At 51.7% G+C, this 15026-nt stretch overlaps 2 protein-coding genes across 8 annotated transcripts in view; one reads left to right on the top strand and one right to left on the bottom strand.

The window, feature by feature from the left end:
- Positions 1-6150, top strand: part of Il34 (interleukin 34) — a 58295-nt gene extending 52145 nt beyond the window's left edge. For 3 of the 4 annotated variants that reach the window (XM_036186955.1, XM_036186954.1, XM_036186956.1), the window contains exons 4-7: positions 1170-1247; positions 1484-1645; positions 5185-5320; positions 5538-6150. In XM_036186955.1, coding sequence (XP_036042848.1) covers positions 1170-1247; positions 1484-1645; positions 5185-5320; positions 5538-5707 — 546 coding nt within the window. In that variant the 3' untranslated portion in view covers positions 5708-6150. The remainder of the gene's footprint in view (positions 1-1169; positions 1248-1483; positions 1646-5184; positions 5321-5537) is intronic. The other variant, XM_036186957.1, reaches the window with a different exon arrangement.
- A 438-nt stretch (positions 6151-6588) lies between these two features.
- The window catches only part of Mtss2 (MTSS I-BAR domain containing 2), a 21104-nt gene continuing 12666 nt past the window's right edge, over positions 6589-15026 (bottom strand). For all 4 annotated transcript variants that reach the window (XM_036186947.1, XM_036186949.1, XM_036186948.1 and 1 more), the window contains 4 exons: positions 10637-10711; positions 10136-10312; positions 9804-9969; positions 6589-9611 (listed from right to left, as the gene is read on the bottom strand). In XM_036186947.1, the coding sequence (XP_036042840.1) occupies positions 8824-9611; positions 9804-9969; positions 10136-10312; positions 10637-10711 (1206 nt within the window). In that variant the 3' untranslated portion in view covers positions 6589-8823. The remainder of the gene's footprint in view (positions 9612-9803; positions 9970-10135; positions 10313-10636; positions 10712-15026) is intronic.

Below are 15026 nucleotides of genomic sequence, written 5' to 3'. Positions count from 1 at the left end.
TCTCTCTCTCTCTCTCTCTCTCTCTCTCTCTCAGATTTATTTATTATGTATACAGTGTTCTGCCTGTATGCCTGTAAGCCAGAAGAGGGCACCAGATCTCATTACAGATGGTTGTGAGCCACCATGTGGTTGCTGGGAATTGAACTCAGGACCTCAGGAAGAACAGCCAGTGCTCTTAACTGGTGAGCCACCTCTCCAGCCCCCTTTTTTGTTTTTGTTTTGTTTTTTTTTTTTTTTTTCCGAGACAGGATTTCTCTGTGTAGTTTTGGTGCCTATCCTGGATCTCACTCTGTAGACCAGAACTGGCCTCAAACTCACAGAGATCTGCCTGGCTCTGCCTCCCGAGTGCTGGGATTAAAGGCGTGCGCCACAGCTGCCTGGAAGCCTTGACCTTCTAATCCCCTGCTCCTGCTTTCTGAGGGCTAGGACCACAGATGGTGCCACTGCCCCTCGTCCATGCAGTGGTGAGGCCTGTGCGAAGCAAGCACCCTACCATCCCTAGTCCTTGTTTCCCTTTTTTGAGACAGGGTCTCATTGTGTTGGAGAGGTTGGCTTTGAACTTGAGATCTTCCTGTGTCAGCTTTCGGAGTGCTAGGGCTATAAGCCCAGGCCCAGCTCTTTAGGACTACCTTTGAGAGTATCTTAGTTGAGATGTCATTCATATACCTCACAACCCACTAACTGAAAGCATGCAACATGGGCTGCTGGTGAGAAAGCTCGGTGAGTAGAAACACAAGACGGAGAACCTCACTCTCAGGGCCAAGGCATGTGCATGCCTGCGCGCGCGCGCGCGCGCGCACGCACACACACACACACACACACACACACACACTATTAATAATAACAATAAATAATAAGGCGCCAGACTCATTGGTGTTTAGTGTGTTCACAGAGCTGTGCGAAGGATATCTTTGTAAGCATCAGAAGAACCGTATGCCTCACCCCCAGAGTAGCATGTCTTCCTGAAAGGGCTGGGTCCATACCATGGTCTGAAACTTCAGCCCTTATAGAAGTGTGTATCTCATTTCATCCTCCCTTTGTCTCAGAGGAAAGAGAACTGTTTTCTTGATAGAGGAACTGTTTGCTGTCACATAGGCTGGCTCCCTCTCTTGGGGGCCCTGTCTAAGCCATTTCTGCCTCTGATCTTATTATGCTCTGTTCCTTCCCAGAAACATTACTTCCCCATCAACTACAAGATTGCTGTACCTTATGAGGGGGTACTCAGAGTCGCCAACATCACGAGGCTGGTGAGGATCCCTCCCGGGATGGGGAGTCTCTGCCTTCCGTGAGGCCCTCAGAAGCATGTGGGTCCTTGGCAGGTTGTCCTACTGACCAGGGGCCGTTCCCTAGCCACTCAAAGAAACCTGTGGCTGACCTAGGCCCAAGGTTGTCTGCTGGCCACAGTGGCAGTGGCAAGTCCGTGGGGTACAGCCACAGCCTAAAGGCCTAGCTTGCATTTCAGTGATCTCTCCTGTCCCTGCAGCAGAAGGCCCGCGTGAGCGAGCGGGAGCTGCGGTATCTGTGGGTCTTGGTGAGTCTCAACGCCACGGAGTCCGTGTTGGATGTGCTGCTCCAGGGCCACCCATCCTGGAAGTACCTGCGGGAGGTGCAGACATTGCTGGAGAATGTTCAGCAGAGCCTCATGGTGAGCTGTGGGCATGCATGTGGGTCTGTCAGATGCAGGCAAGGGCTGCGAAGGGAAAGTTCTGCCATGTACTGAGGATATAGGAGACATGAGGGATGGGGTGCCGCCAAAGTAGCCAAGGAAGGAAGAGGTGCCAAGATGGACCACGAGCACCAAGAGATGGAGGAACTTGGGACCTTGTTTCAGGCTTACCTGAGTTCTCCTTAAAAAAACAAACAAACAAAAAACTTGAAATATTTTGATTTTATTGTGATCATGTATTTTATAACCCATTGAGTCCAATTAGGGCTGCCCACCAAACTGTTCACTAATAATGCTGCTTTGACTTTGTACAGCCTTGTGCAGGCAACCAGAGCTACCATGAGTGCATGGGGCACATCATAGCTGTAAGACGGCATTCAGTTATTTGTTTAGAGACAGAGCCTCCCTGTGAAGCCTGAAACTTGCTGTGTAGCTCAGGCTTGGCCTCTCATACTCTGAGTCTTGGGCAAGCCAGGGAATCCTCTCACTTCACTTCTGCATCTGAAAAATGAGGCTCCTCTAGAGAGGGGGAAGGAAGAGAGGCAGAGTGACCGGAATTTGAAGTTTTGAAACTATTCTGTGCAATATGGTAATCATAGATCGATCCATGACATGATGTTTTTATCAAAGACATATGGGGACACTGAGTGTGAACCCTAATGGCTATGACTCAGTTTAGAAAAAAATTGAAGGGAAAAGAGATGGTGTGGCATGACTGGAACCCAGTACTCTAGAGGCTGAAGAAAGATGTCTGAGGCCAATCTGGGCTCCATTGTGAGATCCTGTCTTGAAAACAAACCCTAAACCATGTGGTAACCAACCAAAAGAACTCCCAAGTTGAAAAGTGACAGGCACAATTACATGTCTCAACCTTCTCAGGTCCTCTGTGTGCACCTGCTGGGGCGCACACACACGTGCGGCCCTGCTCAGCCAGCTGCCTGGCCTCCCTAGTCTAGAGCCACACCATCTGACAGCGACTGTGGAGGGCCCAGGGACAGGTGACTTTCCTTAGCTGTCTAGAACCTGGATGGTTCTCCCAGTTCCTGTCTAGGAGGTTATAGAAATGCCCTTTCGTGCTAGTGGGCAATATGGGTGCCCTTAGCAAACTGATCTGGCTTGAGGAAGAGACCTCTTCTGCCTTTGTTTTTACCGTAGACCAGACTCCTGGAAGCTCATGGGAAGGAGACCGGGGAGGACAGTGTGAGGGCCCCAGTCCTCCCAACCTGGTCCTGGGCTCTCTGCAGGGAGCACTGAACACAGAAGGTTTTATTGTTCAGATGTGGCTGGGTCTGGCCCCTTCTCCTTCTCCTCCCACACTGGAAGTTGAGCTTCCTCTACCCCTGAGCTATATCCCAGCTCTGCAGCCAGCCTTTAATCTTTCTTCCTTCTAACATTGTTAATAGGCTGAGTCCTAGCTTTGAAGATGATTCACTTACCTCCTTTGCTCACAGTAGTGTGATGTAAGGGGTTGGGTCCTGAGACCTGAACACTAGCCCTGTTTCCAACCATATAACCTTGAACAAGTTGTCTCACTCCTGGGCTTGTAGGTTATCACTTGTAAAGGAAAAGGTTGAAGCCTGAATATTACCCAGCCCTAAAATGTGGATGCGATGACCTTCTCCTCTCTCCTCATCTGTGTGGACTCTGGGTTCTGCATTATTCTGACCTCTACTCAGCTTTCATTGTTTCTGTAAGAAACTGGGCCTGGGAAGATGGCTCAGTGGTTAAGAACATTTGCTGCTCTCTGAGAGGATTCTAGCATCCAAGTCAGTTGGCTCACAACTCAAGCGCCAGGCAATCTAGCACCCTCTACTGGCCTCTGTAGGCACTCAAAAATACATGGAACATAGACACAGATACACACTCATACACATAAATAAGAAAAAAAATTAAATAAAGAGCCAACCAAAACCAAAGCCTTTGATGGAGACCATGAAGGCTGTGCTGAAGAAGCACACTTTATAACATGAAGCCCACTGTTACGACTATTTTTAGTTTACAGTTCAGGGGTGTTAATTACACTTACAGGGCTGTACATCTATCACCCCATCCATTTCTGGCACTCTTCCATCACCTTAAGCAGAAACTGTATACATGGCGCAGTCACTTCTCACCTCTTTCCAGCCCCAATAACCTATACTCTGTCTTCTTTCCTATTATGTACTTGCTTTTTTTTTGGGTATAGTTTCTAAGATGGGTCATATACCGTTTGCCCTCTTGTGTCTAGATGCTTGCCCTTAGATAAAGTTTTCTAACTTTGAGAGTGGCTGGAGGTTTGTAGGATTGGAGCCAGCCTAGGCTACGTATTGAGACCTTGTCTCAAAAACAAAACAAAGACCAGGTGTAAAGGAGCAAATTTAATCCCAGCATTCGGGAAAGGTAGATGGATCTCTGTGAGTTCAAGGCTAACCTGGTCTACATAGTAAGTTCCAGGTAGTGAGAGCTACATAGTGAGATCCTATCTCAAACAACAATGTACAAAATTAAAAATCCCCCCCACACACACACCAGGTGGCAGTGGTGGCGCACACCTTGAATCCCAGCACTCAGGAGGCAGAGCCATGGGATCTGTAAGTTCCAGGCCAGCCTGGTCTACAGAGCGAGTTCCAGGACAGGCACCAAAACTACACAGAGAAACCCTGTCTCGAAAAACTAAACAAAAACAAAAAACAAAACAAAAAACAGAACAAACAAACAACCCCCCCCCAAACCACACCAAAGCCAGTGAAGGTCACACACTGGGTTCAGGGTACAGTTTGATAGTAGAGTGGTTGTCCCACATTTGTGAGCCCCTAAATTCAAACCCCAGCACTGAAAAAGAAAAAAACAACTGCATTAATAAGAGTGGAATGGTGCTATGACCTCCGCATCATGTGGTGAGGCTATGACGTTTCCTCTCTGTGCCGGCCTGTGCTCTGATTATTTTCTGATGACAGAGAAGCAGAAGCCTGTGTGTGTGGTGTGTGTGTGTGTGTGTGTGTGTGTGTGTGTGTGTGTGTGTGACAAAAAAGACCCTTATAGTGATATTTTATTTGTATTGAAATGTGATTTTATTTGTATGTTAATAAAGTTGCCTTGAGATCAGAGCAAGCCAGAGCAGAAGCTGGGCAGTAGTGGCGCACGCCTTTAATCCCAGCACTTGGGAGGCAGAGCTAGGTAGATCTCTTGTGTGTCTGCCCTGGTGGCTGTGTCCTTGAACACCAATGAGAAAACAGAACAAAGTCTATATAAAAGACAGGACACACAGAGGTAGCTCTCTGGCGGAGAGGAAGAACAGCAGAAGCAGTGAAGGGTAAGGTTTTCCACTCTTGCTCTGACCTCGTGGTTTTTAACTCTGCAATTGGTTCTGTGTTTCTTATTTAACAAGACGGTTACATCTACAGACCCTCACAGCCTTCTGGTCCCTGGAAGCTGTATTTTGTTGAATGGAGACATCTCCAGGCTAGATAGCTGCCGTGGCTCTCACGTGGTGGGGTCTCTCTCTCTTTCCTTGTCCTGACCGGTTTCCCCCCTCCCAGGATGTGGAGATCGGCCCTCAGGTGGAAGCCGTGTTATCTCTTCTAAGTACACCGGGCCTGAGCCTGAAGCTGGTGCGGCCCAAAGCCTTGCTGGACAACTGCTTCCGGGTCATGGAGCTTCTGTACTGCTCTTGCTGTAAGGAGACCCTGTGGGTGGGGCTGGCGACTGTCTGCCGAGGGATCTGGGCCCAGGTGTGTGGGGACAGTCCATGCTGTCTTGGGGACGCTCTCTGTTCTTGATTGACAGGCTGTTTGTGGAAGCTGGGCCGGGCCTAGAGTACGGAGACAAGCAGGTGTGGTTTGGCTGTTCTGTCCTGCAGGGCTTTTTTTTTTTTTCCCTTTCTGTCTTGCAGGTAAACGAAGTCTCATCCTAAAATGGCAGGATTGTGAGCTGCCAAGTCTCCATCCCCACATTCCGGGGTCCTTGATGCAATGTGCGGCTGCCAACGTGTACCCTCTGCCCCGGCAGCCCCCCACCTCCCTGCCCACTTCCCCAGGCTCAAGCCATGGTCTGTTTCCCTGAGCGGTCTGCGTGTTGACCCTAGGTCAGGCCACTGGATGTTTTCCAGGACTGGCCTGGGTCTGACCCTCCGGGATGGGGGGTAGGGAGACCTGCAGGAAAGGCCTCCTGAGAAAGGCATGGTGCCTTCATTTCCACTGCCAGGCTCAGCGCCCTGCCTTTTGTACCCATGTGACACCACCTGGAGCTGCAGGGGAGAGGTGTGGAGGGAAGGCTTGTGGCTGCCCCCACAGCCACCCTGCCTGTGGCTGGTTCTGAAATCTACAAATGCTGTTGCCCCACAGGTGGGAGAATGGAGGCGGGGTGTCACCTATTATTCTGGGACTCACTGGGGCTCCCCAGTTGTGCTGAGTGTGGGGTGCTGGACCGAGGACTGACCCAGTGCCGTATCTTGCCACAGCAATGCTCTTCTGGTTCCCTTTTCTATTAAATGGCTACTTGTTTGGTTTGGCTTGCATCTGTCAAGGTGACCCGGAGGGACCGAGTTCTGGAGATGGGAGGGTGGGCTTGGTTCTGCCTGGGGCTGGGGCTGGGTGTCTGGAGCTGCCGTGGGCAGAACCTTACCCAGGGCCACGGAGTGCTCAGCTCTTCCAGCTCCTGAAGTGTCAGCAGGCCTGAGTGATGTCTGCTGGGGTGCCTCGCCGGCCATGTTTGTTCTCTTCTTCTGGTGCCCCCCCCCCCCAACCTCCCGGGAACACTTCAAAGACCAACTCAGGTCTCTGCCCAAGTCCTTCACTTCTTCACTTGTATCAGAAAAACCCGGCTTGGAGCCCCAGGTCAGGGATGACAAAGCCAGGATGCGGGGGTGGGGTGGGTGGGGTGGGGTGGTAGGAAGCAGAGCAGGTAAGCAACAGCAGCCCAGGGAAGCCAGGCCGGAACCGGGGTGTTAACTACAGTACCACTTTATTAATACTGGAATCTTCACAGTGTGTTTGTTACTTGTAGCAGTGACTATTTAAATCAAGGAGAGGATGGACAAGGGGGTGGGCAGGAGAATTTATCCAAAACTTGACAGAAAGAAAAGAAAAAAGTGGTTCTGATGGGCTGAGAGGATGGAAGGGGGGGAGGGTGAGTGGGAACCAGGAGAGGCGGCAAAATAAATTAAAAGAAAGGAACATGTTAACAGCACCAGAAAAGTTACTTCAGTCAAAAGACACATTTGAAAAGAATATTCTGCTGTACAAAATGAAAAATAAAATGTATGTGAAGAAGCCCCAAACCAAAGTCTGTGATGCAGGATGGTTGGCTCGGATCCCGAGGGTGGGCCTATGTGAGAGGTGGGGGCTGAAGGGGAGGTGGTAGCAGGGAGGGTACTTGTGGGTCAGACGGGGGTAGAGTATGTACAGCCCTGGAGGGGAGGGAAGGCTGAGTGTGGGTGGGTGTGCCACCCTACCCTCTTCCTGGAAAGTCCCTGACCGCCCTTCCCAGCAGGGCTTGGAGCCCCCAGATGGCAGTGAGCCCATTCTCTCAGGGACCCCCTTCCTCCAGGACCCAGTTACACCCTGGGTGTAGGGGCCACATCGGACCACCCCACATCCCGCATCCCTTTCCATCAGCTCTGTTGGGGAAAGTGCAGCCAATATGCCACCCCAGGGTTCCACATCTGGCCATCTGCTTTCCTGGACCCTATACTTGGGGCTCTGGCGACAACTGAGTTTGGTGGACCAGGTCTCAGACCTGGAGATCATTCTCTAGAAGTCACATGGGCACTGGAGCACCCGGGACCTTGGGCCCAGGTCAGCCCCAACTCCATTCCATCCAGACCAAGGCATGCTCTCTGGGCTCCCTGTGGAGTGGGGGAGTCTGCCGCCGCCGGCTTTACCCACACCTCCTGAATCTCTCCTCTCGCCCTGCACACACATGCTTTGACTTGCTCAGCCGTGGGTTGCACAGTGACGGCAGTCCCCACTCTCTCTGGTCCCTGCTGCCCGCCCCAGCCAGGGCTGCCAGGCAAAGACTTTCTTGGGATGGCACTGCCTCTGGCAACAGAAAGTCAAAACCAACCTTCTAAGACTTGCTCCAAGCTGGGCCTGCAGCTCACTCAGACCACAACAGACTGGCCAGAGGCCCCTGGCCTACTCCCTCCAGCCTTCTACCAACACTCCAGACATTGGCTACAAGAGTAGCTTCCCCTGGTTGGGGGAGAGCTGACTCCACCCTTCTCCTGCCACGAGCCCACTGTGGGGCCCCCACATCTGTCTCTCAGGCACTCAGACACACACCCTGTACCACCAGCTAGCCCCACACAAAGTTCTTGTCTGGGGTCAGCTCCATTTTATTACAATAATAAAATAATCCCCATACCCTCTAATGCTCCAGCCCTTATCCCCAGCAATGGGCGAGACTGTAACCCCAAGGTATCCCGAGTTAAAGCCTCAAAGTGTCCAGATGAAAGCAGGGTATTTGAAACACCTGGTGTGGGCCTCTGGCCTCACCCCCCTGCTGCCCTGCCTCGTCTCCACTAGCTACACCTCACAGGGGGAGGGGAGCCGGAAGGTCCTGAGACAAAGCCCCTACGCTTCCTCCCTCTAGGCTCTTTCCCCGAGAGTGGGCCTGGCTTCCCAACACCTGACTGTTCCCTAACCCCACTCACAAATTAATAGTCAGCTGATTGAGTGCCTGCCCCCCCCCCCCCATAACCACCCTGCCCCCAAAAGAGTGGAGCCTGGGAGAGGCAGGGTAAAAGGCAAGAGGAAAGGGTACAGGGCCCAGGCAGGGAGACAGGGAGCCAGCATTCAAGGAAAGAGCTGGGCACATGACCCTGGGGGACAGCGGGACTGGAGGAAGAGGATTGTGGACCCCAGGCCAGGTGGGGCCCATGTGCAGGCCCAGCCCTTGGTTATGGGCTCTGGGGCTGGGACAAAGCAGGGCCTGCAGGAAGGAGGATGTGTAGGTAAGGAAAGTATAAAACAGGCTCTGTCCTGGCGAGGTGTGTAAAGGAAGTCACTTCCCGTGAGATGCTGAGATCAGCCTGGTTGTCTTTCTGTAAAGTGGCTGTGCCTCTTTCCCGGCGCTGTTCTGTCTTCTGGCTCGGGCCACTGCTCAGAGTGGCTGGCCGCTGCTCACAGACCAGGCCACCTACTTGTGCCAGCCCAGACAGGGAGGGGAGGGTGGCACCATCATAAGATGCGGGGCGCCGACCTGTCGTTGGTGACGGTCCTGCGGAGCCGGACCCCGCGTCGGATGGCCACCAGCATGTCTTCGGCTGGGGGGTCACCGGTGGCGGCAGGGGGCGGGCTGGGCGTCTCCTCGGAGGGGGTGGCTGACAGAGCAGTAGGGAAGGGGAACTGGCCCTCGCCCAGGGCATGGGCGCCGGCCACCAGCTCCCCGAGCTTCTCTACCAGGCTGTGCCTGTTGGCAGCCAGCTGCTGCTCTTCAACGTCCTCAGCGGCCAGCCCAACCCCAGCCCCGCTGTAGCTAGCTGCCTCTGGGGATGGACTGCCCCAGGCTGTGTTGGGCAGGCTGAGCCTCTTCGGGGAGGCTTTGGCCAGGTCTGGAGCCAGAGGCGAGGCCACTTCGTCTGTGTAGAAGACACACTCCTCGCTGCCCGCCCGTGTGGGCCCCACATAACCAGGGGAGTCGGGCACTGTGGGTGTCTTCACAGGGACGATGGGCGGGCGGATGGGGATGGGGCCAGCGCTGGACAGGGCGCGGCGCACAGTGGGCTTGGTAGAGGGCGTGCGGCGGATGGTGGCCACCCCAGGAGGTGCACCTGAAGGTAGCCCCATGGCTGTGGGTAGCCCTGCAGTGGGCAGCCCAGCAGTTGAGGCCGGGCGCTTGGTCTGGATCAGGCGGCGGTAGTTCTGGGCAATGTTGCTGTTTCGAGGGATGGTGGATGATTTGTCGAACTCAGGGGGCCCCTCGCTGTCTGCATCCCCATTCACAGAGTAACAGTCGTAGTCGGAGCCTGGGGACACAGGGTGTGGTGAGCCCAGGGGCCAAGGCGCTCCCGAACCCCATATCTACTCAAGGGAGACAGAGAGAGGGAAGGCAGGCCTCTTTTGTGTGACCCTCATCCCAGCGGCCCCGGATGGTGTGGGTCCTGGGGTTGTGAAGGGCCAGCAAGCACACTCAGCCTGTGGGATCCCTCTAGGCCCACCTTGGGAGGGGATGGTGTCCTCGGAGCACGAAGGGGTGGTAGTCTGTGTGCTGTAGCCACTGGAGTATTGCAAGGAGTCCCGGCTGCTCTTCTGGTGTTCCAGGCTCAGTCCACGGGTCAGCACCATGGCCAGGTCGCTGGCGGCAGGGGACACCTCCTCACCGTGCTGAGGGTGGGGAAAATGGCAGACTTTTTCCACGCTCCATTTCCGCCCTCTTTGGGGATTTTAGGTGGTTCCATTGAGGTGGATAGAGTGGGCCCTGAAGACCCGTGGGCAACCTGGCATTGCCCGGGAGTGGAGGTGGGGCCTGGCTGGGGAGCTGTCTACTTACTTTGGCTGCTATGGTGGCAGGAGACATCCGAGGTCGTGGTACCTCTTCTGCGCTGGAGCCCACGGTGCTCCCACCAGTAGGGCCTGGCTCAGTGTCTCGCAGGAGCTCCACGCGATCTTTCCTCCGCTGGAGGGTGGTGGCCGAGGGCTGTTCGTGGGGACCGGCCTTGGTCCAGTCCTGCAAGTTATGGCAAGCAAGTCAGAAGTGACCCTTGGGCTTAGGGGGTGCTGACCTGTGAGGGGCCTCTTGTTTACATTCAGGGCCGAGGCCCAAATCTGGTGGGCAGCGGTGACTGTTCTGTCCCAGCAGCCCAGGGCAGGGCAGGGCATTCCAGACAGAAAGGTGTGGCCACACTAAGTGTCCAGGTGACTGTTTCACAAAGCAAGCGCCAGTATGCACAGCTCTCTTGCTGAATCTGGCTGTCCCTGCTGTGATGACTGCCCCAGGTCAGGAGGGCGCGGGTGGGCAGCTGGTGATGGGGCTGGGGCCAAGGGCACTGACCGAGGTGGGGGAGCTGCACTCGCTAACGGACTGGCACGTCTCTGAGGCCTCGGAGGACGCAGAGCTGGAGGACTTCTGCCATGCAGAGGCGAGCGGGTGGTCGCAGATGGGGGCCCCCGCGGACAGACAGGCCAGGGAGGCAGGGAGGAGAAAAGAGTTCTGGTCACAGCGGCAGCATGCAGTGGGCAGTTTGATTCAGCACTTCACCCTGTCCTCCCCTCCTGGTGTTACAGCCACCAAGACCACCACAGAAGGCGGCAGGCAGCCCAGGGCACAGCCTGCAGGCACTGACCTGCCCTCGACCCAGCCCAAGAGCCGCAGGATTCACTGCTGACAGCTTATGCGTATCGGCAAGGGAAAGAGTGTGGTCCTGAGGACACAGATGGGTGTTTGGTTTGGGCATCCAGGTCTACGACGTCACTATTTTCTCAGGAAAGGGAGGACCTGGAGAGAAGGGACTATGGAGTCCTGAGTGCCCTTCTGGGCACATTTGGCTGAGCTGCCTATCAGTTTTCTGTGCACCACCACATGTATAACCTGAAGTAAGGGGGGGGGGCGGGGGCTAGGCACTGGGCAGCAGTTGGGCAGGATGAGGTGGTTAGAGATAAAGTCTTTAGGGGTGCAGACATTCAGTGGCAGGGAGCAAGAGCATAGTTCAGTACAGAGCTGTGAGGAGCTGTCAAGGAAGAGGGGACCTCAAGGCAGATGCTGACTTTGGCACTGAGCTCAGAGCTGGAGTCAGGTGACGCTCCATCACCATGTGATGGATCACGTGATGGGTCAGCTAAGCCAGGGTAGCTTCAGCGGCGCTCCCCCCCCCCCTTTCATGCCATTCCCCATTTGGACCACTAGACTTCTAGTGAGCAAAGATCATCCCAAGGAAGGAGAACAAAGCTCCAGAGAAGAAGATTGCGAGCAAACAAGGTATCCATGTTCAGCAATGTGACATTAAACCACTAAAAAAACCCAGTGCTAAAACTCAGCAAGAAAGTTCAGCGTCCATGCCCAGAAAAATGAAACATAACACCAACAATGAACAGTAAAGGAACTTTGCTAGCCCAATAGAGAAGATCCATGGAAATCCTGGCACCTTTCCCTCTGAGGCTGGGGAAAAGACAAAGATGTCCACTATCAACATCTTACTCAGTGCTAGCAATCTCTGCCAGTGCAATAAAGCAAGAAAAAGAAGTCAGAGAGGGGCTGGAGAGATGGCTCAGAGGTTAAGAGCACTGGCTGCTCTTCCAGAGGTCCTGAGTTCAATTCCCAGCAACCACATGGTGCTCACAACCCTCTGTAATGAGATCTGATGCCCTCTTCTGGCCTGCAGGCATACATGCAGATAGAATTCTGTATATATAATAAATAAATAGATCTTAAAAAACAAAAAAACAAACAAAAAACCACCAGAGAGTAAAGGGGCTGGAGAAACAAGATGACGGAGCAAAGAGTCTTGGAATGATCCAGTATCTCAGGCAGGACAGCAGAAGCACTAATGATTTTTAAAATGAATAAAGGGACTGAGCTTAAAATTAGGAACTTCTAGTCCTTCAAAGACTAAAGAGACTGCTCAGCAGTTTAGAGCACTTTGTTGTTCTTGTAGAAGACCTGGGTTCAGTTCCCGACATGGTGGTGGCTCACAACTAGCTGTAACTCCATTTCCAACGGTTCTGATGCCCTCTTCAGGCCTACTCAGGTACTGCATATAGTAGTGCACATGCATGCAAGAAAATACTTACACACATGAAATAAAAACATATAAATATTAGAAAATAGATACCAGCCAGGCAGTGGTGGCACATGCTTTTATTCCCAGCACTGGGGAGGCAGAGGCAGAGATATGCCTTCGAGGCCAGCCTGGTCTACAGAGCAAGTTCCAGGACAGCCAGGGCTATACAGAGAAACCCTGGCTCAACCCAAAAGAAGGAAAAAAGTAAAGAAAAAAAATAATAGATACCAATAAGGTAGTAAAAGCATACTCTGAGAATATTTCTGATGAAGGACATGGATCTATAATATATAGAGAATTCTGAAAATCAACACACACAAACACACTCTCTCTCATGAAAAAATGGGCAAATGATATGAATAGGCCCTGCATAAAAGAAGATGTTCAAATGGACTTTAAAAGTATGAAAAATTGCCGGGCGGTGGTGGCGCACGCCTTTAATCCTAGCACTTGGGAGGCAGAGGCAGGTGGATCTCTGTGAGTTCCAGGCCAGCCTGGGCTACCAAGTAAGTTTCAGGAAAAGCGCAAAGCTACACAGAGAAACCCTGTCTCGAAAAACAACAACAACAAAAAAAAAGTATGAAAAATACATTAGGCATAGTGGCATACAAACTTTAACTCTAGCACTCGCGAGGCAGAGGCAGGCAGATTTCTGTGAGTTTGATTCTAGCTTGGTCTACATAGCGAGTTCCAGGATAGCCAGGGCTACACAGTGAGACCCTTTCTCAAATAAAAAGTATGGAAAACATTCTACCACAGTATCATAAGGAACATTCAAATACAGGGTACTACTAATGCTTGCCATCAAATGTCTAAAGTGAAGAAGTTATAAAATGCCAGGACTGGTAGGGATGGGATATCAGCCAATAACTATTGCAACCTTGTTAATAAGAACCTTGCGACTCACAAGTCTACTCCTACCCACATTTCCCACAGAACTGTGTACGAGAACATGTACAGCAGGACTAGGAGCGGCCATGGTATGATGGTTCGCTCTGTCACCTTGATAGAATATAGCGTCACCCGGGAAGAGAGTCTCAGTGAGGGACTGTCTACACTGGATTGGCTTGTGCACACGTCTATGGGGGGGCTGTCTTAAGCTAACTGAGCCAGCCCACTGTGTGTGGCACCACTCCCTAGGCATGGGGGTCCTGATCTGTGTGAGTGAAAAAATCAGGCCGAGCACAAGCAAACAAGCAAGCGTGGATGTGTCCATTTACTCCTCTCTCTCTGTCTGAAGTTCCTACCTGGACTGCCCTATAAAGATGGACTATAATCTGGATTATAAAATGAACAAATCCCCTCCTCTTCTAAGATGCTTTTTTGTTAGGATATTTTATCACAGCAATGAACCTAGAACATCAGGGAACTAGCTAAATGTCCCAAAAACATGGACTACTCAAATAAATTACATACTTATGCAATAGGACGTTATATATCCATGCAAATGACATATAACATGTAAAATATGTTGGATCATGTAAAAAAGATGAATCTCATATCTCATACACATAATGCTGACAGCAGAAGTCAAACACACAAGGCACATACTGTATGATTTCACATAAATCATATATGTAAAATATTTGTGGTACTGGGATCAAACCTAAGGCTTCATGCATGCTGTGTATGTGCTTGGCAACTGAACTATACTCCTAGCCCAGTAAGTTATAGGTGTGTACACATACACACACACACACACACACACACACACACACACACACACACACTACCCTGGGTGTGGGAGAGTAGCACTGGAGGAGTACAAGGGCTTTGGGGTCAAACTGTCTTGTTTTTGGTGCTGGCTGTGTGAGTGTGTGCAGTTTGCAGACTTACTCAGATATACCATTGTGATCCATTTACTCTGTATGGACGGACAGTATATATCAATTAAAACATTCCTGAGACTCAGTGGTAATGGTTTTTAACCTGTAGAATCAAATAGTTTTATGAGCCCATTATGGCATAAATAAGTAATTGTCTGCACAAGTAAATGGGGGGTAGGGCAGGCTGGTTTTACAGTGAGGTTCAGTTAATAAATCTGGGAGGAATGATGGAACAGGAAATCCCCACTGTAGCAGGGGAAGATGCTAAGATAAGGGTGTGATGGCGGGCAGGGTGTAGAGTCCCAAGGTGTCACCCAGATGATACTTCGTTAATTAGAAGAGGGAAATGGAGCTGGAAAGATGGCTCAGAGGTTAAGAGCACCGACAGCTCTTCCAGAGGTCCTGAGTTCAATTCCCAGCAACCATATGGTGGCTCACAAGCATCTGTAATGAGATCTGGTGTCCCTCTTCTGTATACTTAATTAAAAAAAAAAAAAAAAAGTAGTCTGGCCAACTCCACCTCGTCACCAGTCATGAGGCAAAATGACATCCCAGAGCTGACACGTGGTGTTCTTGCCAGAGACCTTTGGCCTTTTCCTCTCAACAAGAAGACATCAGACAAGCCCAAACTCACAAGCAGCCTACAAAATACCTGAGTGGTGGTCTTCAAAACACTGAAGTTGGGAAAGACAGAAAACTGGACCATCACACATGGAAGAAGCACAGACGGATAAGAACTCGATGTTCTGTGCTGGACTCTCATCTCTTGGACCAGATAAAAGGACTAGCCAGAAAACTAGCTCACTCGTTTGTGTGTGTGTGTGTGTACCCAAACAAA

Source organism: Onychomys torridus, chromosome 5 (assembly GCF_903995425.1).
Source record: "Onychomys torridus chromosome 5, mOncTor1.1, whole genome shotgun sequence".
In the NCBI taxonomy this organism is placed as follows: domain Eukaryota; kingdom Metazoa; phylum Chordata; class Mammalia; order Rodentia; family Cricetidae; genus Onychomys; species Onychomys torridus.
Note: the sequence above shows the minus strand (reverse complement) of the source record. Positions and strands in the feature narration are given on the sequence as shown.